The 25,126-nt window shown below is 52.6% G+C and overlaps 2 protein-coding genes and 1 long non-coding RNA gene across 7 annotated transcripts in view; 2 read left to right on the plus strand and 1 right to left on the minus strand.

Annotated features, from left to right (window-relative positions):
* LOC129521544 (uncharacterized) overlaps window positions 1-928 on the minus strand; it is an 18,481-nt gene extending 17,553 nt beyond the window's left edge. Inside the window, exons 1-2 of one of the 2 annotated variants that reach the window (XR_008666827.1) lie at window positions 803-928; window positions 402-470 (exon numbers count right to left, since the gene is read on the minus strand). This is a non-coding gene — a long non-coding RNA (uncharacterized LOC129521544). Of the gene's footprint in view, window positions 1-401; window positions 477-802 lie in introns of those variants that run through there. The other variant, XR_008666828.1, reaches the window with a different exon arrangement.
* On the plus strand, window positions 584-5,714 carry S1PR5 (sphingosine-1-phosphate receptor 5). 2 transcript variants are annotated; one of them, XM_055343117.1, is made up of 2 exons: window positions 584-667; window positions 2,725-5,714. In XM_055343117.1, the coding sequence occupies exon 2, from the start codon at window positions 2,743-2,745 to the stop codon at window positions 3,937-3,939; it is 1,197 nt and encodes a 398-aa protein (XP_055199092.1). In that variant the 5' UTR covers window positions 584-667; window positions 2,725-2,742; the 3' UTR covers window positions 3,940-5,714. The 2 variants fall into 2 exon arrangements, with proteins under 2 accessions (XP_055199092.1, XP_055199091.1); XM_055343116.1 differs by lacking the exon at window positions 584-667 and adding an exon at window positions 689-1,303.
* KEAP1 (kelch like ECH associated protein 1) lies at window positions 605-16,893 on the plus strand. 3 transcript variants are annotated; one of them, XM_055343115.1, is made up of 6 exons: window positions 605-667; window positions 11,651-12,336; window positions 13,902-14,587; window positions 15,871-16,076; window positions 16,355-16,531; window positions 16,686-16,893. In XM_055343115.1, the coding sequence occupies exons 2-6, from the start codon at window positions 11,698-11,700 to the stop codon at window positions 16,850-16,852; spliced, it is 1,875 nt and encodes a 624-aa protein (XP_055199090.1). In that variant the 5' UTR covers window positions 605-667; window positions 11,651-11,697; the 3' UTR covers window positions 16,853-16,893. The 3 variants fall into 3 exon arrangements, with proteins under 3 accessions (XP_055199090.1, XP_055199088.1, XP_055199089.1); XM_055343113.1 differs by lacking the exon at window positions 605-667 and adding an exon at window positions 9,444-9,693; XM_055343114.1 differs by lacking the exon at window positions 605-667 and adding an exon at window positions 9,898-10,082.
* Window positions 16,894-25,126: the final 8,233 nt, after the last annotated feature.

A 25,126-nucleotide genomic window follows, 5' to 3' on the forward strand; every position in this document is an offset into this window, starting at 1 on the left:
GGTGCCCCTTGTGATCCCTCGCCTGGGGGCACTCTCCCAAGCCTCCCCTCAGTCCCCTGGGACACCCTCACCCCACCGGGGCTGAGTCAAAGGGCACCAATCCTGGGGAAAGTAGTGGCCACCAGGCCTAGTCCCCCTTCCTGGCTGTAGCCTCTGGTCTGAGGGTGGGGGAGCTGGGCCTGGCCAGGAAACTCCTGGGAACTGGGAGTGGGGGTGTGGGGCCAGCTCAGACCAGCCCGTTGGAGGAGCAGAGGCCTGGGAGAGGCGTGGGAGAACCACACAAAGACACAGCCAACGACTGAGATGCAAGAGAGACGGGGAGAAAGAGAGCCAGACCCTGAGAGACCCATGAGAGAGACACACACTCATTCATTCATTTACTCAGTCAGCGGGTAACTTACCGGGCCTGGGCTGTGTCCCCGCTGCGCCACCAACAGGCGTGAAACCCTGCCTCCCTGGGGGCTGACCATCTGGTGGGGACACAACCCAGAAACATGTTAAATGAGCAAATCGTGTCGTTGGGAGCAATAAGAGTAGGAGAGCAAGGGTGGGGGGGTGGGGGCGGGGCCAAGAAGACTTTCCAACCAGATCCTCCTCATCTGGGGAGAAGGAGGCTCCCACCAGAACCCTGCCTTCACCTGCGCCTCCCCAGCTCCCTCCAAGCCAGGTGTGTGTGTGGTGGGGGGGGGTAGGATGTGGGGCGGGAGGATGGAAAGTGGCCTGCGCCCCGAGGAGCCACCAGGACCTAACTGCTGGAGGGTGGGGACCGAGGCTGCCGCCGCCCTTCCTGAAGACTTCTAACCTGCGCTGCTGGGGTCTCTCGCCGACGGGGCGTTCTTGGGGTGCAGCCCAGAGGCTCAGCTGGACGGCAGGCGGGGAAATGGGCAGGGACCAGCGTCTGGGGACAGACGGGACCCCTCTGTGTGTGTGGGGGGGGGGACGGGAAGAGGCTCCGGCTACGGCCGCCCGGGCTGACAACCTCCTCTTCCCGCGTCTCCCAGTCCTCCCACCACGACGGAGCGTCCCGGGGCGAGCGGTTCAGGCCCGGAGGGGGGAGCCTAGGGCTCGCCGGTGCCAGTCGCCGCCGGGGCGCGCTCCGGTGCCGCGGCGGGTGGCACAGGCTGGCAGCCATGGGCTGGGTGCCCGGGCCCCAAAGGGAGGGGGCGACGGCTGGCGACCGCCAGAGGTCCGCGTTGTGGGCCCGCCCCCTCGCCTGCCAGCTCCAGCCCCGCCCCCCGAGCCCTGGTGGCTTACTCCGCTCCCCGCTGCGCGACTGCCGGGGACGCACGACCAGGGCGCAGGGGTGAGTGCACCGCACCGGGTCTCCAGGTGCGCGGGGCTCAGCCGTGCCCGCAGTGGGTGGCCCTGATCGCCTCCCCGGTCCCCTTGTTTGGGTCCCCCCCTTGGCCTCGGTGGGGGGGGGCGGGGGGCGGGGAAGCCGGCGACTCCCCGGCTGGACGCGGGGCCGGGATCCGGGTAGGGGCTCCAGGAATTCCCTGGCCTCGCCCTCTCCTGGCTGCGCCACCGTGAGTTTCGCTACTTCGGTCCTGCTGCCAGGGAATCCGAGGCCAGGCGGGAGATGCAGAGGTTGTGAGCCTCTGCTCGGTGTCCCCATCAGAGCGAGTGTCAACAGTGTCTGTGCGGATTTGATGCCTCCCTCCCTCTGCGTGGCTGAGGCCGTGACTCCCTGGGTCTGTATTTGTGCAAGGTTCCCTGAGCGGAGCCGAGGCGTCTGGGATGCACTTGCTCCTGCCGCGTCCAAATAAGCCCGTGGCCCTTGCCCGGCCTCGGTTTTCTCATCTCTTAAGTGGGACTCTCAGGACCTTTTCTGACTCGCATAACCATTTCTGAGTAGCCGCACCTATGCGAGAAGAGGAACACCTTTGTGTCCACTTTTTATGTAAGGGACTTCTTTCGAGTCACAGCTGGTGTCTGTAAATTGGGATTAAGAGGAGAGCTGTGGAGGGGATGAAAGGGTGAAGTCTCAGGCGGGAAGTATTATTATACCCTAATGACACGTGTGCCTCTCTGCAAACGTCCCTTGGTGCAATTTGGGTCCTGTCTGCTGCCCTCAGGCTCTGCCTCTGTAAAATGGGAGAACAGACTTAGCTTATCTCACAGGGTGTTTTTTTTTTTTTTCTTCTTTTGTGGTGGATGAAGGGGTTTGGACAGGAAAAAGCTCTGTGTGCAGCGAGGCGTGTAGAATGTGGGGTTCTGGGCTCCAGGCTGGGTGTGGGTGGAGGTTGTGAAATTGTGGCCTGTAGGACTGGGCAAGACCCTTTCTGATTGTGACTGAAGTTAGGTCCCTGTATGTCTCAATGTTGCTCTGTTCATGTGTGACTTTATTTTCTTGTTTCCCTGATAGGGTGTGACTGTATATTTTTGCCCTAATTTGTGACTGTGTGTTCATGTCTTTGTCAGCATGTCAGTGTGTCTCTGTGGGTCCCTGTCTATTTCTGATTGAATCCAGCCCCGGATATCCCTGATTATGTGTGAATTATTAGTGTCCCTCTCCTATAGGACTCTGTGTCACCACGTCCCCTCGTGGTATTATTTGCGTGTCTTTGTGTCGGCCTGTCTCCCCGGCCACCTCGTTTTCATTCCGAGCTCCCTTTGGGCCCCGGGGGGAGTGTGGAGTGGGGGGGTTAGGGCCCCTTTCCCCGAGGCCCCGCCCCACCGTGCCCGCGCCCCCAGGCCTGACACCGCACCCTACCCCTCCCGCAGCCTTGGGGCAGGAGGCGCATGGAGTCGGGGCTGCTGCGGCCGGCGCCGGTGAGCGAGGTCATCGTCTTGCACTACAACTACACCGGCAAGCTGCGCGGCGCGCGCTACCAGCCCGGCGCGGGGCTGCGTGCGGACGCCGTCGTGTCCCTGGCCGTGTGCGCCCTCATCGTGCTCGAGAACCTGGCGGTGCTGTTCGTGCTTGCGCGCCACCCGCGCTTCCACGCGCCCATGTTCCTGCTCCTGGGCAGCCTTACGCTGTCCGACCTGCTGGCAGGCGCGGCCTATGCGGCCAACATCCTGCTGTCGGGGCCTCTCACGCTGCGCCTGTCGCCCGCGCTCTGGTTCGCCCGCGAAGGTGGCGTCTTCGTGGCGCTCGCCGCGTCCGTGCTGAGCCTCCTGGCCATCGCGCTGGAGCGCCGCCTCACCATGGCCCGCCGCGGACCCGCGCCCGCCTCCCGTCGGGGACGCACGCTGGCACTGGCGGGGGCCGCCTGGGGCGTGTCGCTGTTCCTCGGACTCCTGCCGGCGCTCGGCTGGAATTGTCTGGGCCGCCTGGACTCCTGCTCCACTGTCCTGCCGCTCTACGCCAAGGCCTACGTGCTCTTCTGCGTGCTCGCCTTCCTCGGCATCCTGGCCACCATCTGTGCGCTCTACGGGCGCATCTACTGCCAGGTGCGCGCCAACGCGCGGCGCCTGCGGGAGCGCCCCGGGGCCTCCGGGGGCGCCTCCACCCGGGCCCGCCGCCCGCCGCGCTCGCTGGCGCTGTTGCGCACGCTCAGCTTGGTGCTGCTGGCCTTCCTCCTGTGTTGGGGCCCCCTCTTCCTGCTGCTCTTGTTCGACGTGGCGTGCCCGGCGCGCGCCTGCCCCGTGCTCTTGCAGGCCGACCCCTTCCTGGGCCTGGCCATGGCCAACTCGCTTCTGAACCCCATGATTTACACGTTCACCAACCGCGACCTGCGCCACGCTCTCGTGCGCCTCCTCTGTTGCGGCCGCCGCCCCTGCACCAGAGAGCAGGACGCCTCCCAGGGGTCCGGGAGCCCCGCGGGGGCTTCGGAAGGCCTCAACCGCTGGCTGCCCCCTGGCTTGGACGGCAGCTGCCGCCACTTGGGGCGCTTGTCCCCCCAGCCGGACGGGCTGGACACCAGCGGCTCCACCGGCGGCCCTGGTGCGCTCACAGCCTCCTGGACCCTGGTACCCGCACCGGCTGCAGACTGACGCCCTTTGGCCTGCCATCGCCCTCCCTAAGTGCTGTTTTTGCAGACTTTCTCTTTTTAAATAAAGGAATTTGTAGGAAAAGCTGCTGAAGATGGTGGCGGCAGAAGATGGGAAACCTCACAGCAGTGAATGAGACAACGCAGCCCTTGTGGAATCGACATTTTGATGGGGGACACAGGCAACAGCAGAGTGAAGAAATCACGGAGATAATTCTGGCTACAATACAGTGATGCGATGGTGGTCAGGGGCGGCTTCTCTGCCAAAGAGGTGACATACGATGTAAGCTGAGACATCATTGCCCTGGGAACACTTGAAAGAAGAGTTTTTCAGGGTGAGGGAACAGCAGTGCAAGGGTCCTGAGGTTGGAACATGCCTGTGTGTTCTCTGAAAACAGAGAAAAGCAGCCCTTCTGGCTGGAGAAGTAATAGAGGAGAGTGGTGGGAGGAAACAGAGGCAGGAAGTAGATGATGCAGAAGAGACAGAGCCTTGTGGGGCCCATGGAGGACTTTGCTTCTACTCTTGGTGAAGTGGGAGGCAGAGGAGGGAGTTGATTTGCTTGAAATGTTCACAGACCTCTGGAAGGATGAAGGTAGAAGCTAGAACAAGGTGAAAGTGCCTGCACTGGCCCAGGGGAGCAATGATGGGGACTCAGACTATGTGGATTCTGAATAGATTTTGGAGACAGCAGACAGAATTACTGAGGAATTGAGTGGAGATGGGACAAAAAGAAAGGAATCAAGGACAGCTCCCCAGCTGAGAGGAGACGAGACCAAAGATGGGGCACCCTAAACTGAAATTTGACCGTGGGAGAGACTTAGCCGATTCCTCTCTGAAACAAGATTTGAGTGTGGTGTCAGATCCTTCAAAAAAAAAATTAAAATAATAAAATAATAAGAATAACTACAGATAATCGTGTCTGGCTGGTCATCCCACAGTGCTTGGTCTAGGACACACCGTTTTTCTTACCCTGACGGCAACTTTGCAAGGTAGGTTTCCTCACCCCGATTTAACAGATGAGGAAACTGCAAGCAGTGAGTACCTGGCCGGTGTCTGAGCCAGGACAGTAGCCCAGACTGTCAGGCTCCCAGGCCCTAAGAAGGCGCAGGTCTAGCGTGTGGCTCCTCCGCAGGGGTGTGGCACGGCCTGACGCTCCCTCCCTCCGCGGTCTGCATTCTTCTCCGGGGGGCGATGCCAGGACCCCGTCTGTGTCCGTGAAAGCCTCCAGGGACGCTGGCTGGGGGGACCCGTTGTCCCTAGACGCATTCCGGACCCCAGGGCCGCACCGCCCTGCTGGGGGAGGCAGGGGGCTTGGGGCTCAGACTACCGCGCGCCCCCTGCTGGGAGACCCGTGCAACTGCAGGCAGTGCTAGGACAGCAGTGTTTTGGGCACCACGGACCCAGTCTGGGGGCCTGAGCGGCTGCCCTCCAAGCTCAGGTAGTCCCTGCAGGCCACAGGCACGGGAAACCAACCTATTTTCTGGAATACAAACACATTGAAACCCGGGAACTCCCAGGACGGGACAGAGTTTCCCCTGGGCCTGGCGCCCCTAACCCCAGGCTCTTTTATTTTCCAGGGGAACCTGAAGCTCACTCCTTTGTTTGCTCGTTTGATAGTATGATGGTAGGGGATTTATTACCTTGTTCACATTTTACAAATTTCGAAAAGCACCAGTTCCCCCTTTTGGATGTGATCACTGTCGGGATTCCTTGGAAACTTCCAGAGCTGTTCTGTGGATAAATGAACTGGCACATAAATACTTCTCTCTCTCTTTTTTTTAAATTTATTTATGATAGCTACAGAGAGAGAGAGACAGAGAGAGAGAGAGAGAGAGAGAGAGAGAGAGAGAGGCAGAGACACAGGCAGAGGGAGAAGCAGGCTCCATGCACCGGGAGCCCAACGTGGGATTCGATCCTCGGTCTCCAGGATCGCGCCCTGGGCCAAAGGCAGGCGCCAAACCGCTGCGCCACCCAGGGATCCCTACTTCTCTCTTTTTATACAACTTCAGCACTGCTTTTCGTCTTGCTTTTCACTTAATAGTGTATCTTGGGAATTGTACACCCACAGATTTTTTACTTATTGTCTTAAGTTGGCTCAGGCTGCCATTAAAAAACACCATTACCTGTGCAGTTTGTTTGTTTGTTTGAAGATTTGATTTTTATTTAGTCATGAGAAACACACAGAGAGAGGCAAGACATAAGCAGAGGGAGTAGCAGGCTCCTCGCAGGGAGCCCTATGCGGGACCCAATCCCCAGACCCTGGGATCATGACCTGATGTTCAACCACTGAGCCACCCAGGTGACCCTACCTGTGCAGGATAAGCAGAAATTTATTTCTCACAGTTCTAGAGGCTGGATTCCAACCAAGATGAGGGGGCCAGCATTATCTGATGCCGGTGAAGACTTCCTGGCTTGCAGATGGCTACCTTCCTGCTGTGTCTTCAGGGTAGAGAAACCAAGAAGTTCTCTCATGTCTCTTCTTATAAGGGCCCTAATCCAGTCATGGGGCCTCACCTTTAATGGCCTCATCCTCCCAAAGCCCCATCTCCAAATACCATCGTATTGGGAGTTAGGGATTGAACATATGATACCACTTGTCAGGAAGGTCGTGACACAATTCAATCCATAGCACTTAATTTTTTTTTTTCAAATCAAGACAAACATTCACACTGAAAATGTTATAATCCCTTTCACTGGCTGCATAATATTCACAGTTGGATGTGCCACAAAGTATTACACCAGGATCCTATGGAGGGTCACATGGGTTGAGTACAATCTTTTTTTTTTTTTTAAGTTTTTAATTTATTTATTCATGAGAGACAGAGAGAGAGGCAGAGACATAGACAGAGGGAGTAGCAGGCTCCTCGCAGGGAGCCCTATGCGGGACCCAATCCCCAGACCCTGGGATCATGACCTGAGCAGAAGGCATGCTCAACGGTTGAGCCAGCCAGGTGCCCGGGTCCAATCCTTTGCCTTTATTCACAGTACTGCAATAACATCCGTGTACATACATCCTCCTGCACGTGTGCAAGTGTATCTGGGATAAATCTCTGTAAGTGGCATCACCGGATCACAGGGCCTATAGGCTTGATTTTGAGATGAGAGATTGCCTTCCGACACCGTGTAGGAAGGTGCTGGCTTTCTGCCTCGCCTGGGCCAATGTGCATATGCTGGCTGGGCTATGGCGCCCCTTCTGGAGAAGTCCAGAACTGCAGCTCACGCAACAGCACCTCCCCGCGCCCCCACCATCCTCTGGCTTGGATTTAATCCTAGACTGAGCAGGGATGTTGAATCTTTAAAATTCACTCCTAAGGCTGGTAAAATCTTTTCTTAGACCAACATCTTTTTAGCCTGGCATTTACTTCGATTATTCACCTAGTTTTCATTTAGATGGACTCTTTTTTTTTTCTTTTTAAAAAGATTTAATATAGAATATCTTTAGGAAACAAACTTCCCAAGTGCAGTTGAAATTTGGGTCAGTTTATCATCTAGCTTTTTAGGAATGAATGTATATCACATATGGCATTCCAATGAGGTACTTGTTTTTTTTTTTTAATTTTTGAATTCTTTTAAGATTTATTTATTTATTTATTCATGAGAGAAGCACAGAGAGGTAGAGACATAGGCAGAGGGAGAAGCAGGCTCCCTGCGGGGAGCCCGATGTGGGACTCGATCCCAGGACCGGGGATCAGGACCCGAGCCAAAGGCAGATGCTCAACCACTGAGCCACCCAGGTACCCAAATTTTTGAATTCTTATGAAGTCATTTCATCAGAAACTGAAAGCATCGTATCCTTGATTATGTCTCTTCAAAGATAGTCTTTCTAAAAAAAAAATTTAGGGGCAACTGGGTGGCTCAGTTAGTTAAGCTTCACACTCTTGATTTCAGCTCAGATCATGATCTCAGGGTCATGAGATCGAGCCCTGCATTAGCCTCCTCACTGAGCATGGAGCCTGCTTAAGATTCTCTCTCTCTCCCTCTGACCCTCTCCCCTTTTCCTGCTCACAGTCTCTCTAAAAATTTTTTAATTCTATTTTGGGGGATCCCTGCGTGGCTCAGCGGCTTAGTGCCTGCCTTCAGCCCAGGGCGTTACCCTGGAGTCCCTAGATTTAGTCCTGCGTTGGGCTCCCTGAATGGGGCCTGCTTCTCCCTCTGCCTGTGTCTCTGCCTTTCTCTCTGTCTCTGTGTCTCTCATGAATAAATAAATAAATAAATAAATAAATAAATAAATAAATAAAATCTTTTAAAAAATTCTATTTTGATTCCAGTGTAGTTAAGATAGAATGTCATATTAGTTTCAGGTGTCCAATATAGTGATTCAATAATTTTGTACATTATTCAGTGTTCATTGTGATAAATGTACTCTTAATCTCCTTCACCTCCACCCATCCCCCATCCACGTCCTCTTTGGTAACCACGACTTTGTTCTCTATAGTTAAGATTCTATTTTGGGTTATCTCTCGCTATCTCTCCTCCATTCTCTCTCTCTCTCTCTTTTTTTTTTTAGAGAAGGAGGGAGAGTAGAGGGAGAGAATCTTAAGCAGGATCCTCATCGGGACACCTGGGTGGGGCTCAGCGGTTGAGCATCTGCCTTTGGCCCAGGGTGTGATCCCGGAATCCTGGGACCGAGTCTCGCATCCGGCTCCCTGCATGGAGCCTGCTTCTCCCTCTGCCTGTGTCTCTGCGTCTGTGTGTATGTGTGTGTGTGTGTGTGTGTGTGGCTCATGAATAAATAAATAAAATCTTAAAAGAAAAATAACAATTGTTCATATCCACTGGGCACTAGCATTCCCATTTCACCCTCATGATCACCTTGCAGGTAGGTGCTGGTAACAGTACCATTTTACAGGGAGGAAATTGAAGCGTGAGTTGAGGTAGGGACCTATCCCTTCGGAGCTGGACAGAGGCGGAGCCGGGCTTCAAACCCCTGCAGGCGAACTTCACACACCTCTAGACCGGAAGTAACTAAAAAATAAAGATAAGGAGGGGCGCCTGGGTGGCTCAGTTGGTTAAGCCTCTGCCTTCAGCCGGTCAGAATCCTGGAGTCCTGGGATCCAGCCCCGCATAGGGCTGCCCGCTCAGCGGGAAGCCTGCTTCTCTGTCTCCTTCTGCCCCTTCGCACTCGTGCGGGAGCTCGCTCTCTCACTGTCTCTCAAATAAATAAAATCTAAAAAAAATAAAAAAAAGGAAAAGCCAACTAGGTAAATAAATCTAGCCGGATCCTTCACCACTGGACCCAGAGCTGCGTGGGGTTAAAGGGAAAAGAGAGGGTCGGGGAGAGCAGCCACGCGCTGAGATGCTGAGATCCGGGGGATGGAAGGGGCCAGCGCGAAGTGGGCACGGACCCCCCCTCCCCCCCCCGCCGCCGCCGCCCTGCTCCCTCGCCCTCGCCCTCGCCCTCGCCGGCTCCGCGCCCAGGGGCGCCGGGCACCTGCGGGAAGGGCGGGGAATCGCGGTTCCCTCCCCGCCGCGCCTCTCCGCCCTCTCCCCGCCTCCTTCCCCGCCGCCCCGAAGTCGCCCCCCCACCCGACGTCCAAGACCCCGCAGGCTTTGCCGCCCCAGAGCCAAGGTCCCCCCAACGGCGGCCGCGGGCGCCCCATAGCGAAAGTTAGGTGGGAGCCGCCCGCGGCCGGGCCGCGGAGCCGGGGGTTTCCGGGAAGCTCTGCGCACGGGTGGCACCCCTGTGCCCGGAGCCACTGCGGTGCCCCGGGCATCCCCACCCCGCGCCCGGAGCTACGAGGCTGCGCGGGGGCCGAGGTGAGCGCGCGGCCGGGGGGCTGCCCTTCCACCTCCAGTGCAGGCAGGGAGGCGCCGGGCCTCGAACCCAGGCTGAGGTTCCGGCGGCTCCGACCACGCGGCCGGGCGCGCCGCAGCGACGGGCCCGAGGGGTCGCCCCGCCGGGGCTGCGCAGCTCCGAGACCCGCGGCGGCGGCGGGGGGCGGGGCGGGGCGGGGGGCGCGGCGCGTCCGTCAGCCCCGCCGCCGCCGGAGGCCCGGGCCGCGGGGACTCTTATTCTGACACGGCCGGCGCCCGGCTCTGCTTAGTCATGGTGACCTGCGCGCGCTCCGCGCCTCCCCCCGGCGCGCAGCGATGGAGGCGCCCGGGCCTGGGCGACGGAGGCGGAGCTCGAGCGCGGCCATGGCGGGGTGAGTGAGGCGGCCTGCGCCCGGGCTGTGGGTACGGCGGGCCGGGGGGGCCCCGGGGGTCGGGGGACGGGGCGCCGCGGGCCCGGGCGCCTTGGGGTTCCCGCGGCCCCGCGGGGGGCCAGGAGGGCGAGGCCCGAGTCCCGGCCTTTTGTTGGACGGCGCGACCCGAGGGCTGGCCCGGGGGCTACGCAAGGCGGCGAGAGGCCCAGGGAGCGCCCCGCGACCGAGGGCCCCGGAGCCCGGCGCGCTGGGGAGCTGGGAGCGCGCCTTGGGGCTGCCAGCGGAAAGGCCGCGGCAGGGTCACTTCCTCCCTTCTCCGGGCCTCGCTGGCGGCTCGGGCAGGGCATGCGCAGTCCCCCCGACCGCTCGGTGGGGGAGAGCCCGGTGTCCAAGGGGCCCCGTCGGCCGCCTGGCCAGCGACCAAGAGGCTGGGCAGGGGCCTCGGGCGGGGAGAGGCGGCGAGCGGCCCTGGGCCCGGTGGAGGAGGGTGCTCCGGCAGGCAGCGAGGCGGGCAGCCAGCCAGCCACCCGCGTACTGACCCCTGAGCAGTGCCAGGCCCCAGGCAGGGCGTTGGGGAGGCACATGCTTGGGTGGGCGCGACCCTGACCGACCCGGGGCTCCCTTCCTCCCGAAGCGCCGGGGCTGAGAGCCGGAGGCGCCCGCCCGCCCTCAACAAGCCAGCGGCCGAGCTCATCGCCGTTTCCGACAAGTGCGGTGGTAGGAGGAGAGGACTGCGCTGGGTCCGGGAAAGATAAAGGCAGAACCCGGGGAGCCTCTTGCAGATGCCCCTCTTCTCCCGACAGGACCTTTCAAAATAGCTCGTGCCCTGGCCCTCCAGCCTCCTCAGGGTTCATGGAAACCTTCCCTTTAGCCGGATTTCTTGTTACACTCCTCCCTGAAGCTCCAGCTGGTCTCTCTCGCTCTGCCTCCGAGCCTTTGCACTTGCTATTCCCTCTGCCTGGAAAACCCCTTCCGTGTGTGCATCCTTCTTGTCTCCGCTCTAACAGAGCCCCCGACTACCCGATTTAAAGTAACTGCCCCAGGTCACACTGTCGCAGCGCTGTGGTCCTTTTCTTCATAACCCCCCGTTCCTACTCAGGTCTTGTTTGTTTTACTTATGGCCCATCCCTCGCCAAGTGTCCTCTCCAGGGGGGCACAGTTTATGTCTGCCTGTCTCCACTGCGATGTCTCCGGTTCCTGGTACACAGTAGATAATCAGTAAATGTTGGTGAGGCCAATGAAAGAATGAGCTAGACGTGCTCTGTCTTGGAAGGGAAGAGGTGGACAGAGGCGACTGTGTAGGGCTTTAGTAGGACACTGAAGAGTTTGGTTTCACTCATTGTGCTGTAGGGAATTGTGGGAGGATTCGGCGCAAGGGAAAGACATCATCTCACCTGTGTTTTAAATTGGACTCTTGGGCTGGTGAAGCCATGTGGCGCTGAGTGAGCACAGACGGACATTGCTTCACCTGGGCTTGGGAAGGAAAACTGGTCTAGGAGTCGTTTTATCGTAAAAGAGGAGGCCTGCCCCCAGGCCCTGCCCCCAGCCCTGTGCTCTCCCTCCTCCAGGCCTCTGAGTGCCAGTGGTGGTGTTGTCCCTTGTCACCTGGAACCCCATGCAGCCGGAACCCGGGCCTAGCGGGGCTGGGGCCCGCACTCGATTCCTTCCCCTGAGGTCACAGCGCCCCGAGGGGGCAGGGGACACGGTGATGTACGCCTCCACCGAGTGCAAAGCCGAGGTGACGCCCTCCCAGCATGGCAACCGCACCTTCAGCTACACGCTGGAGGACCACACCAAGCAGGCCTTCGGAATCATGAACGAGCTGCGGCTCAGCCAGCAGCTGTGTGACGTCACGCTGCAGGTCAAATACGAGGACGCGCCAGCTGCCCAGTTCATGGCTCACAAGGTGGTGCTGGCCTCATCCAGCCCCGTCTTCAAGGCCATGTTCACCAATGGGCTACGGGAGCAGGGCATGGAGGTGGTGTCCATTGAGGGCATCCACCCCAAGGTCATGGAGCGCCTAATTGAGTTTGCCTACACGGCCTCCATCTCCATGGGTGAGAAGTGCGTGCTCCACGTGATGAATGGTGCCGTCATGTACCAGATCGACAGCGTCGTCCGTGCCTGCAGTGACTTCCTCGTGCAGCAGCTGGACCCCAGCAATGCCATTGGCATTGCCAACTTCGCTGAACAGATTGGCTGCGCCGAGCTGCACCAGCGTGCCCGCGAGTACATCTATATGCACTTCGGAGAGGTGAGTGACGGGAAGAGACAGGGAGCCAGGGCTTGACGGTGGTATCAGAAGGACCAGGGATAGATGGATGGACATCCCTGTCATCCCTGTCTTCCCTTGAGATGAGAAGGGTCAGATCAGGGAGCTGGAGAGAAATGGGCTTCTGAAGTCCTAGTCTGCACATCTGGGGTGACTGTGGGAAACAGCTGAGGAAAGTGAGAGCTTCATGGGTCTATGTCTGGGATCCCCGACTTCTCTGGGGTCAGGGGTGGGGCCAGGGTGCAGCTCAACCTTAGGGTGCGCTATTGGGGGCCTAATATTTCAGACAGTCTGCAAATATTTGTTGAACACCCATGACATGCTTCCTATCTCAAATGTGACCCTTAGACATGTTTCCTGTGGTCCATGCTGTGTTGTCCTTACCCTGTACTTGGTTTCATTTTCAGTTTTAAGTGGAGGAAGTTGTGAGCAGAAAATAACAGATGCCTTGTAAGTCACAATGATGAGCCCAAATTCTTGGGTGGCAGCCACTAGAAGTTGTGCCCTTGGGATGATGATAATAATAAGTGTTTGTTGAACATTTGCTGTGGGCCACCCCCTGTTCTAAGTGATTTCCATTCTTTAAATCATTGGGTTTTCCCCCACTATCCTTTGAGGAAGTACCACCCTTAGGCCTGGCCCAACAGGGCTGTACCCCAGGCCCCATGCTTTAGGGAGTTCCGTGCTTTAGTGTGCCTTCCTGGAAATTCTAAAACTCCTCTTCCAGTGGCTGGAATCAGCTGGGGTAGATACTGCCCTGGTTTCCATCTCTTTCCTTAAGGGGTGGATGTTCTCCTTCCCTCTCCCCCACATTGGGGTCGACCAGATGCCCTGAGGAGCGCTGACGTTGGTCCTAAGGCCCATGGCTTCCTGGACGGTGAGGGTGGTCTGTGAGCAGGGCTTTCCCACAGGCCTGCAGTGTTTCTTTAAAGGGACCGTGTGGGCTTGAGGTACCAGGACATTGGTGACCTACCAATATTGGTAATTGAGTTATTTATATAGACTAGTGCCTGACAAGAAATATTTGCCCAGGACCCTGTACACCCGAAGATTAGCCCCGGCTCTGAGGTAGCTACTAATATAATTGCTCTTACAGAGGAGGAAAAACAAGGCATGGAGTGTTAGAGATATTTGCCCAAGATCACCTAGTTAGAAAGTAGTGGGCCAAGTTGCAGCTCAGCCTTCTTTCTTTAGAGCCTACACTTTTTCTAGACTATTCTGTCCCCATTACTTTTTCCTTTTTGGTCCATCTACCCTTTTGAAAAAGTAATTTTGTTGAAAATAGAGGTAACAATCTTGTAGTTCAAGCACACAATGATACAAAAAGGTACATAGTAGTGCCTTCACCCATCTACGTAAGTACTTAGGTACCATATGCTTGTAGCATTAACTCATTTAATCTTCTTCACAACCTATGAAGTTCACACTATTCGAATCCTCGTTTTACAAAATAGGAAACTGAGATTGTCAGAGGCAGGTTGAGTGACTTGGCCGCGATCATACCGCCGTTGAGGGGAGTCAGCCTGTCACAGTAATGCCCTCTGCAGGTGGCCAAGCAAGAGGAGTTCTTCAACTTGTCCCATTGCCAGCTGGTGACTCTCATCAGCCGAGACGATCTGAATGTGCGCTGCGAGTCCGAGGTCTTCCACGCCTGTATCAACTGGGTCAAGTATGATTGTGAGCAGCGGCGCTTCTATGTCCAGGCATTGCTCCGGGCTGTGCGATGTCACTCGCTCACACCCCACTTCCTGCAGATGCAGCTGCAGAAGTGTGAGATCTTGCAGTCGGACTCCCGCTGCAAGGACTACCTGGTCAAGATCTTCCAGGAGCTGACCTTGCATAAGCCCACGCAGGTGATGCCCTGTCGGGCGCCCAAAGTGGGCCGGCTCATCTACACCGCTGGTGGCTACTTCCGCCAGTCACTCAGCTACCTAGAGGCCTACAACCCCAGTGATGGCACTTGGCTCCGATTGGCAGACCTGCAGGTGCCTCGTAGTGGCCTGGCGGGCTGCGTAGTGGGTGGGCTGCTGTATGCTGTGGGCGGCCGGAACAACTCGCCAGATGGCAACACCGACTCCAGCGCCCTGGACTGCTATAACCCCATGACCAACCAGTGGTCGCCCTGTGCCTCCATGAGTGTACCACGCAATCGGATTGGGGTTGGGGTCATTGATGGGCACATCTATGCTGTCGGTGGCTCCCACGGCTGCATCCACCACAACAGTGTGGAGAGGTGAGTGGCAGGGCCTGGAGGGGTGGGCTTACAGATTCCCATTGCTGACAGGCCCCAAGCCATTGGAATTTGGGTATTCCCCTGTTGTTGAGTGCTTGTCTCTGTCCTGGCTTCAGGGAGGGGAAGCCTCAGGTGAAGCTGAATTCATGGGGGATTTATGGTCAGTGACCTTGGATGACGTGTCTGGGCCTGGGAATTGCTTACAGGGCTGTCCCAAACCCATACAACTCCTGCAGATTTGGAAAGAGTTCTATCAGTTCAAAGTTGTTATAAAATGCTAATTTTATTAAGACATGACACCTCACTGCCATCTGCCCCAAAATTGCTGTAATAAACTGATGTATGAGGTCTTCTGTGTGGAAGGTGCCCCCTTGGATGTGGGACCCTTGTGCAGTGTACAACATGTAGAACTGCGTGATGACCCTGTGTTTAGAGCCTAAGGAATTTTGGCTTTTGACTTTTGCCAGACAGTCCTCTGCCTTCTCCTCTTTCAGAAGCTTGATCCAGGATACAGTTCTCAGCTGGAGAACTTGTTAAACTCCCTAGCCCACTGCTGGAGATCTGGTATTGGTGGGTTTGGAGTGAGGCTGGGGAATGGGAATTATAACCAAACAGCACACTTGTACGAAAACCATCCTGGGTGGCAGCCTAGTTGTTAGAATTAAGATTCTTGTGTCCTTTTTTTTTTTTTTTTTTAAAGAATTATTTATTTATTTATTCATGAGAGACACACACAGAGAGAGAGAGGCAGAGACACAGGCAGAGGGAGAGGGAGAAGCAGGCTCCATGCAGGGAGCCCGACGTGGGACTCGATCCTGGGTCTCCAGGTTCACACCCCGGGCTTCAGGCGGCGCTACACCGCTGTGCCACAGGGCTGCCCAGATTCTTGTGTCCTAGAAGGCTGGGTCAAACCTCCAGCTCCTTGGTGACCCTGGTCTTGCCATTTCATCCCTCCATGCTTTTATCTTGTTATCTAAAGATGATGGGGGAAGTGGGAGATGATAATAAGGACTACCTGCCCAATGGTCAAAGTGGGTTTTGCTGAGCTAACATACGACACAGCACAGGGCCTGGCAGTGCTATATGGTGGAGCCACCACCAGCGTCCAACAGGTGCGTGTGTAACCTTGAGCAGATGATGGCTGTGAACCTGTTTCCTCAGAGAAAAGCTCTGAGGAGTAAAGAGTTCAGGTGCATAAAGAATTAGCAGCATATTGGGTCATAGTAAGTGTTCCACACAGGTCAGCTGTGATTGCTATTGTTACCGTTACTATGCCCTTGTAGGTATGAACCAGAACGGGATGAGTGGCACTTGGTGGCTCCCATGCTGACTCGAAGGATCGGGGTGGGAGTGGCTGTCCTCAACCGTTTGCTCTATGCCGTCGGGGGCTTTGATGGAACAAACCGCCTCAGCTCAGCCGAGTGTTACTACCCCGAGAGAAATGAGTGGAGAATGATCACACCCATGAACACCATCCGAAGTGGGGCAGGTGGGTATGGGGGCTGCCAGGAGGGGAGTGAGGAGGAACACTGTCCCACCCCTGGGAGTGAAACTTAGCAAAGCCTGGGGGAGGCTTCCTGTTTTGGTCTTAAACCCTGAGGCACACACGGGAGAGCTAGATTCTGAAAGTCCAAGCTCTTCTCTTCTGGCTTTGTTTCTGAAGGGTCCCCAAGGAGAGGGAGAAGGGGAGGGTGCCCCCAAGAAGGTGGTGGCTGGGGCTCTCAACACCAGGCCCTGGAGTCACTCTGTTTGCATGGTACGGTTTAGGAGTCTGTGTCCTACACAACTGTATCTATGCTGCGGGGGGCTATGATGGTCAGGACCAGCTGAACAGCGTGGAGCGCTATGATGTAGAGACGGAAACGTGGACTTTTGTAGCTCCCATGAAGCATCGGCGAAGTGCCCTAGGGATTACTGTGCACCAGGGAAGAATCTACGTTCTGGGTGAGGCCCTGGGAGTGGGGATCTGGGTGGAGAGCACTGTTTAACCCCATCTTTGGGGGGTTGGGCTCAAATCCCAGTAGGAAGGCCTCTTGGGGTTCCTTCTCCCTCTTTTTTTCTCCTGCCCTCAGAGGGGGTGACTCTGTTCTCCCTGCAGGAGGCTACGATGGCCACACATTCCTGGACAGTGTGGAGTGTTATGACCCAGACACAGACACCTGGAGTGAGGTGACCCACATGACATCCGGCCGGAGCGGGGTGGGTGTCGCTGTCACCATGGAACCCTGCCGGAAGCAGATCGACCAGCAGAACTGTACCTGTTGAGCCACTTTTGTTTCTTGGGCAAAAAAATGGTCTGATTGAGAGTATTGTTGTTTTTATACAAAAACAGGGACAAAAGAAAAGGCGACAGAGCAAATGCTTACCTTCCAAGACGGGAGGCTGAAATGCCTCGGTGTTAAAATGACAACTAGAAGGAAAAGAAGGCCAGAGTGGGAACCCATGAGCCTGTCAGAGTAGTCCCTTCCTGGGAGGGGGGTGTATGAAGGAGAGAGGCCCCTGCACCCACCATCCTGACAATAGGCCTGGGTCCCCTCCCAGCAGCCGCCACCTCCCTTTGGGGCAAAAGCAGATGCCGAGGTCAGGCCGGTTTTTGTTCCTTGTGTCTTTGTGATTGGTTCCTGGAGGCCTGGGAAGGAGCCAGCTGAGGCCTCGAGGGTGAGGCTCCCGTGGAGGTGTGGACCCCAGGGATGGGCCTGTACATAGAAACCACTGGATATCTCTGCCCTGGACAGTCTTTTTTTGTCGATAAGTAACCATATAACTTTCCAATGAAAATAAAGAACAAACTAACTAGTGTCTTCCACCCGGGCTCTCAGCTGGAGGTCTCGAACCTGGAGACAGAAAGGACTCTTCTGAAACGTACTCAAGTCTTTGATTTCGAGTTTGAATTTGAAACCAGTTCGTTTTCTCTGCCCATCGCATCTTAACATGTAGGGCATCTTTCTCCCCATAGGCAAACCACACAGGGCTCACTTTGTCACTTGTGGCTGCTTTGAAGACAATGACCTAACTCCTTGACGCCTCTCTTAGGGCTCCCCGGAGTTCTATTTTAAGGCAAACCATCCCCAACATGCCTTCCAAATTGGTGAAAATCTATCCAGTCATTTTTCTGCGCTTCAATAACACAAACTGAGCCTTTTATCTCGGGGCCTGGGTATTAAAAGGATAAAGGGGTCCTTGGGGATTTTCTCAGGCAAAGGGCTCAGTATAACCTGCCCTCTTCTGAACAATTCATGTGAAGGCAGTATATGGCCTGGATCTCTTTTTAGGCCAATTAACTCTTACTTGTATTGGGAGAGTAGAGCAAAGAGGAATGAAGATGGTCTCAATTATCTGGCCTGTCATAGGTTCTCCCAAGTAGCTTAGAGAGGAAATATTTGACTCCTTCCCTTCCAGGGAAAACCTTACCTCCCATCCCCACAGCTTCATTCACTCAGTTCACCTGAAGCTTGTCATAATTGTCCTATTTCCTTGGTCTTCTTCAAGGTTTTTACTGGAACAAGAAAATCTGCCTTGGCTGCATGAAATGGACAGGGGGAAGACTAGGAGTTGGAAGCACAGTATCTGGATAGCCATTTAGCACTTGCAGTGTCTTTGCACATTATTTGATCCTCAAGAGTGCTGGGAGCGAGGAAGGGCAAGCCTGCATTCTGTAAAGATGGAGGTTCAGAGAAATGACTTGCCCACGGTCACATGGCCAACAAGTGGTAGGGTTCAGATTCAACTGGAGTGGACACCAAAGAAGCCACAACACGCTCTGCCACTGTGTGAGAAGGGGATACAAGGAGGTCCCGTGGGGTCAGTGTGTATATCAGTGAACATTCCGGAAACAGGGATCTTATTTAGAGTCGAGGAATTTGCAGGTAATTCGGTTGCCTGAAGCCACACATCCTACCCCAGAGTGGTGTTTCCTTCTACAAGGATTAGAACCCTGGTCTTGAGGTCAGTTTTCAGCCAATTCAGTAAAGCAGTTTGGGTATCAGCCCTGTGAAGTTTCTTATCTGCAAAAATGGTACTTGGGCACTGACTGGGCATTAGGCCCCATGTAAGCTGCTGGACCAAGCAAGGTGAGTATTTACATTCACTTTCTAATTCTGCAAAGACAACTTTAAAAAAGACCTCACTGTGCTGGTGAACGGACCCCAAATGAGCCCTTGTGGAAATTACAGCCTCATGGAGTAGAATGACCAGCCTGTCCTGGTTTGCCCAGGAAGTTCCCAATTTGAACACTGAAAAGGCTGGCACCCCAGAACCCCTCAGACCTGGAGTAAACCAGGCCAACTCTACAGGTAAGCCTGATGGTGAAGCAATATTAAAAGTGTGCTGAGTGACAGGCTGCTGAGAGTCATGGTTAAATTCCCCCTTGAAAGTCCGTGGCTCTGGAAGCTATGTGGATGTGGCTTGGTTGCAGATTGGGGTGCATTGGGAAAGGAGAAGCAGCTGTTGCATCAGCCAGGTGAGAGAGGATGGCCCTTTGCATTAGGCTGTGGGAATGGAGAGGTCAAATTTACAGGTGAAGAGACTGATGAGACAAGAAGGGCAGAGAATTAGGAATGTTCCTGGGTGGCTTCAACCTTAAAACAGCCTGGGGTGGGGGACAGCCTGGGGGTAGAGAAGCTTTGAGGAGGCTGCAGGTATAGAAGGAAAGTGACAATGTTTGGGGGTGTGTCTGGTTTGAGGCCTCAAGATACAGTTGTTCTAGGAGTGTGCACAGTCATTTTTCTAGCCTTCAGGCTTTAATGCTTCCAACAAGTAGTTCTGGAATGACTATTTTACCAGACCTGAAGGGAAGTGTTCAGACACAGTGAGGAACAGGCATGAAACGGTCTCTTTCTCGGAGAGCTAGAGTGAAGGATCACAAGATGCATATGTAATTAAGTTCAAAGGTAAGTCCTCTGAAGGCCAGGAGGTTGACCAAGGTCAGAGGCCCTGAGAAAGCATTGTTGAGGATTGGTCTTCTCACAGAAGCCAAAAGGAACTGATAGAGTAAACTAGGTGAGGAAAGGAGGGGCAAGATTCTGGACAGAAGCATCACATTCAAAGGTCCGGTGGTACTGGGGAACAATCTAGATGAAGCTATGAGAGGGAGGAGGAACATGGGGTCTGAAGAAGCCCTGTGGACCATGCTCATTCCTCTCTGTTAAGTACCTAAGTATTAGCTTAAAAAGAAAAACAAGAACATTATAGATAAAGCTGAAATCTTACTATCTCTTCATTCCAGCCCCCTCTCAATTTATTTTTTTTTAATTTTTTTATTTATTTATTTACGATAGTCACAGAGAGAGAGGGAGGCAGAGACACAGGCAGAGGGAGAAGCAGGCTCCATGCACCAGGAGCCCGACGTGGGATTCGATCCCCGGTCTCCAGGATCGCGCCCTGGGCCAAAGGCAGGCGCTAAACCACTGCGCCACCCAGGGATCCCCCCCCTCTCAATTTAAATCAGACTGCAATAATGTTCTATGTATTTCCTTACAAAAATGGCATAATTTTGCCCATATTATTCTCCAACTTGCCCCCCCCCCCGACTTCTAGACCTTTCTATTTGTGACATCACATTCCTTTTGCCAACTACCCATGTTCTGTTTTATCTTTTCCGGTACCTACAGACATTTAGGTCTTCTCATTTCTCAGAATTACAGATAAGGGTGAAATGCCTACTCTTAACCATGTCTCCTCGGGCACAAATGTGTATAGTTCTCCAGGGGAATACTAAGACGTGCAACTTACTAGATCTTAGGTAAGCACAGCTTTCCTTAGATGCTTCCAGATCACCCTCCAAAGTGGTTGTTAACAAACCATGTTCTTACTGCTTTTAGAAGTTCTTTATAAATTTAACACAGTCAAATTTATCACTCTTCCTTCGTGTTTCTTCTCTTTTATGTCATATTTAAGAAGGACTTTTGGCTCTTGCCATTTTCCTCAGCTTCCTACCCATTTGTGAAGTTATCTCCTGGCTGTACGCTGTTTCTGCTGAGGTTAACCAGACTTGAGTTTTGATGGTTCTGTTGAAACCAAGAATCCTGACTAATAGAGACATCAAGAAATTTTTGTAATATCTTTTTTCTTTTTTTTTTAATTTTTATTTATTTATGATAGTCACAGAGAGAGGGAGGGAGAGGGAGAGAGGCAGAGACACAGGCAGAGGGAGAAGCAGGCTCCATGCACCGGGAGCCCGATGTGGGATTCGATCCCAGGTCTCCAGGATCGCGCCCTGGGCCAAAGGCAGGAGCCAAACCACTATGCCACCCAGGGATCCCGTAATATCTTTTTTCTTCAGATATTATTTTTTTTTTTATTTTTTTTTTTTTTATTTATTTATAATAGTCACAGAGAGAGAGAGAGGCAGAGACACAGGCAGAGGGAGAAGCAGGCTCCATGCACCGGAAGCCCGATGTGGGACTCGATCCCGGGTCTCCAGGATCGCGCCCTGAGCCAAAGGCAGGCACCAAACCGCTGCGCCACCCAGGGATCCCTCTTCAGATATTATTAAGTTTGGTTTTGTACTGTTTTATTTTTTTTTTTAATTTTTTTTTTTATTTATTTATGATAGTCACACACAGAGAGAGAGAGAGAGAGGCAGAGACACAGGCAGAGGGAGAAGCAGGCTCCATGCACCGGGAGCCCGATGTGGGATTCGATCCCGGGTCTCCAGGATCGCGCCCTGGGCCAAAGGCAGGCGCCAAACCGCTGCGCCACCCAGGGATCCCTGTACTGTTTTAAAATCCAACAGGAATTTGTTTATATGTATGGTATCAAGTAGGAATTTAATTTTTTTGTATGGATAGGTATTGCTGCTCGACCATTTATTTTTCAAACCATTTCTTGACTAATTAATTCTTTACCTGTGGTTCTTTTTTTTTTTTTTTTAAAGATTTTATTTATTCGTGAGAGATACAGAGAGAGAGAGAGAGAGAGAGGCAGAGACACAGGCAGAGGGAGAAGCAGGCTCCATGCAGGGAGCCCGACGTGGGACTCGATCCCAGGTCTCCAGGATCATGCCCTGGGCAGAAGGCAGGGGCTAAACCGCTGAGCCACCCAGGGATCCCTTTACCCATGGTTCTGAAATGCTATCCCAATCACATACAAACTTCTCACGAATGCACAGGATCTCAATTCTGTTTGACTTTCTGCTCTTTTACCTAAATATCCATTTTTGCATCAATTTCATCATTTCAATTACTACAGTTTTATAACATGTCTTAGTATCAGAATAAGTTCCTTCTCCCTTTTCTTCCTTTTTTTTCCAAAGGAAAAAAAAAAAACAAAACAAAACCTTGAACTGTTCCTGTTACTGTATATTTATTCTTTGCTTCATGGATGAAATTCCATGAAAAAATGAAAATTTTAATTGGGTTGCATTAAAATTGTTGAGTTGGGGAGTAATAATATTTTTACAATAAGTCTCCCATTCATGAACTTAATGTATCTATTTAATGAAGTCTTCTTTGCTGGCTCAGGAAAGCTTTATAACTTCTCCACATAGGCCTTGCAAAAGGTTTATTCATGGGGGTTTTATGGGTCTGGTTGCTGTTGTCAATGAGATCTTTACTTCTCAATCCTTTACAATTGGTATTTCTAAAAAAAAAAAAAAAAGTATTTCTGGTATATGGGAAAGTTGTTGATACAGATATCCCAGTCTTCCACCAGCCTCTTTCTAGTTTTCTTTTGTTTTAGCAGATAGTTAAATCATCTGCAAATAATAGTGGAATGTCATCTTTTCCAGTAGTTATACCACTCATTTATTTTTCTTGCCTTATAGCATTAGCTAAGACCCTCTGTCAAAATGTTGGTTAGTTGTGGGAATAATGGGAATAGTTGTCTTATTCCCAATAATAAGGTGAGTGCTTCTAACGTGCTACCATTAAGTCTGATATTTGCCAAAAGATTTTCTGTAACCTATACTTTAAGATTTGCTGGAACTTTTTTCAAGTTCTTATATGACTAGTTTGCTATGTGGTGTTTGGGGTTTTTGTTGTTGTTGTTCGTTTGTTTTTAATCATAAGTGGGTGTTGAATTTTCCAGAAGTCTCTCATTCAATAGGTGGGTCCCAAGAAATTGCATTTCTTACATTCCCAGTTGATGCTGTTGCTACTCATCCAGGGACCACACTGGAAGACATATTAGTGTAAAACAAGAACAGTGGGTTAAAGACACATTCTGAGAAACATTTAAAGAGTAAATGGAAGAAAAGCCCCAACAAACAGCAGCAGCAGAAAAGCATGAGAGAAATGAAGAAAAGTATAGTGTCACAAAAGATAAGTGGAGAAAAAGTCTAGCACAAAAATTTTTTAATATTAGGGAGTATCCCCCCCCCTTTTTTTAAAGATTTTATTTATTTATTCATAGAGAGAGAGAGAGAGGCAGAGGGAGAAGCAGGCATCATACAGAGAGCCCAATGTGGGACTCGATCCAGGGTTCTCCAGGATCACGCCTTGTGCTGCTGGTGGCGCTAAACCGCTGCACCACCGGGGCTGCCCTAACACAAAAAATTTAAGGAACAATGCTATGAGGCACAAAGGACTTCAGAAAGAACCCTTCAAATGCCCACTGGATCTGGTGACTGGAAAGTTAACTGAGAACCTTTTTGGTAGAATCATGAAAGTAGAGCAACAGATTCCTTCAGTAAATGATTATGGAGTGCCTCCTTGCAACAGGTACTGTTGCTGAGAAGACAACACTGAATCAGTGCAGGAAACTGAGGAAGAGAATATGAATATCTCTTCTGAGGCATTTGGATGAGAAGAGTCGAAAAAAACTGGATGAAAAGCTACAGCAGAACTAAGAGTTCAGGGTGGGTTTGGGGTTTTGTTTTTGAGATTTGAAAGACAGAGCCTGTTTATAAGCTGAGGGGAAGTTTCCATGTAGAAAGATTATCAAAGATGAAGGTGAAAGAGGGTGGATTCATAGTGATGGTAAAAATAACTTCCTGCTCTCAATCAAGTGGACAGTGTCTAAGGTAACTTTTAGCTCTGTGAAGGGCACTGTAGTTCTGGATGCTTAGAGCCCCTTACTTTGTGCAATACAACACGCCTTCGATTCAATGAATATCTTCTCCCTTGGGTGTGCATTCTGGTTTTAAAAAATAAATATTAGTGGAACTAAATATTGCAGAAGATAGAACTTAAGGGGGGGGGATACACTAGAATCAACAGATCAGCCTTGAGACCCATGTCTGGCACTTCAACTTGGTGCAAATCCTCTCTGTGCCTGGCTTTCCTCGTCTGTAAAATGGGGATAATAACCACCTAGCACCTGGCACACAGTAAGATACAATAAGTGTAGTCTCACAGAAGGGAATGAGGTAAGTACTGGAAATCTGAAATGGTAACATTCATCGGGATTATCGAGGTTGTTACCGTTAGCATGCTAATGGTATAACATTTAATGACCTCAGAGCACTTCACGTGTTTTACTTAAAATCCCTCAGTAGCTCTTGTAACCCGTGAAAACTCAGTGCTTCCACCAACCCATCTGCCTTATTTTGTGATGGTTTTGTAGCTCCCCATAACTCTCTGAGCTAATTCGGGAGGTGTGGTCGAAAAGGAAGGCAGCACCCTCTTGTGGGCTTCCAGGCGGAAAGAGGAAGTATTGCCAGAGAGGGAGAGCTAGAAAAGGAACAAGATCGGAGGGGCCCAGGGTGCAAAATTACCTGACCTTGGCTTGTTCCTATTTTTTAAAATTAGCATTCTTCAAAACTTCTGGGTAAATTATATTTATAGTAAATGAAACAACTGCAAATGCCTCAGGAAGCTCCCCCTATTTAAAGAACTCTCCTAGGAGCCCCAGCACCACATCCACACCTCAGGGCCATAACTTTGATTTTCTTAGGCCACACCTTACGCAGGGCACTCAGGAGCATCTTTCAGACTACACATTCCAGGATCTGCCCTAATTAAATCAGCTGATAATAACTTTGGTGGGAAATTTTAAACCAAGTTGCCCAATGCTGCTTTCAGCTGCCTCTTTGCCTTCACTTTCTCTTAGCTTCAGGGTCAGGAAAGATGAAACTCATTAGCCAAGGAGGTGGTGTTTAAATCTCAGTTATGGCAGGTACATCTCTTTCATGTCTACTGCACGTCTTGTCGTTATGCATCGTATCTCCCTGGCCATCTCTCAATCCCACTAAGGCTTCACCAAGTGAAGAGTCGGGGCAGGGCCAACAAATACTTCGGTGCCTACCCTGTCCCAGGCACTGGGTAGAGACGACTAGGAGCAGGCAGTTTCTGCCCTCATGCAGCTTGTAGCCAACCAGGCAGGAGACAGACTTTTTGTTCCCTGATGAACAACCACAAACCCTGAGGAAAAAGTAGCCTGCAGAAGTCAGAAGCACAGTATTTGTGGGCCTCGTATTCAGAATTATTCCTCTATTCTTCAATCTTGTTCCCCACTTGATGAACACAACAGGAATGTCGCACGTATTTGAATATGGATGAGACAATTCTTGACCCCCGTGGCGGGGGCGCTGAAGCGTTGTGGGATTGAATGGAATTGGCCAGCTCTTCCAGGCTGCAGATTTTGCCAACTCTGTGCTCAGTC

The sequence above is a fragment of the Nyctereutes procyonoides genome, unplaced genomic scaffold (genome assembly GCF_905146905.1).
Source record: "Nyctereutes procyonoides isolate TBG_1078 unplaced genomic scaffold, NYPRO_anot_genome, whole genome shotgun sequence".
Classification (NCBI taxonomy): domain Eukaryota; kingdom Metazoa; phylum Chordata; class Mammalia; order Carnivora; family Canidae; genus Nyctereutes; species Nyctereutes procyonoides.

Excerpts from the sequence above, each read along its gene's own strand:
- S1PR5 (XM_055343116.1), top strand. The coding sequence starts at position 881 with ATGGGCAGGGACCAGCGTCTGGGGACAGACGGGACCCCTCTGTGTGTG. Across the intron at positions 1,304-2,724 it reads CGCACGACCAGGGCGCAGGG|CCTTGGGGCAGGAGGCGCAT; the intron begins GTGAGTGCACCG and ends CCCCTCCCGCAG.
- KEAP1 (XM_055343115.1), top strand. The coding sequence starts at position 11,698 with ATGCAGCCGGAACCCGGGCCTAGCGGGGCTGGGGCCCGCACTCGATTC. Across the intron at positions 14,588-15,870 it reads CACCACAACAGTGTGGAGAG|GTATGAACCAGAACGGGATG; the intron begins GTGAGTGGCAGG and ends ATGCCCTTGTAG. Across the intron at positions 16,077-16,354 it reads CACCATCCGAAGTGGGGCAG|GAGTCTGTGTCCTACACAAC; the intron begins GTGGGTATGGGG and ends GGTACGGTTTAG.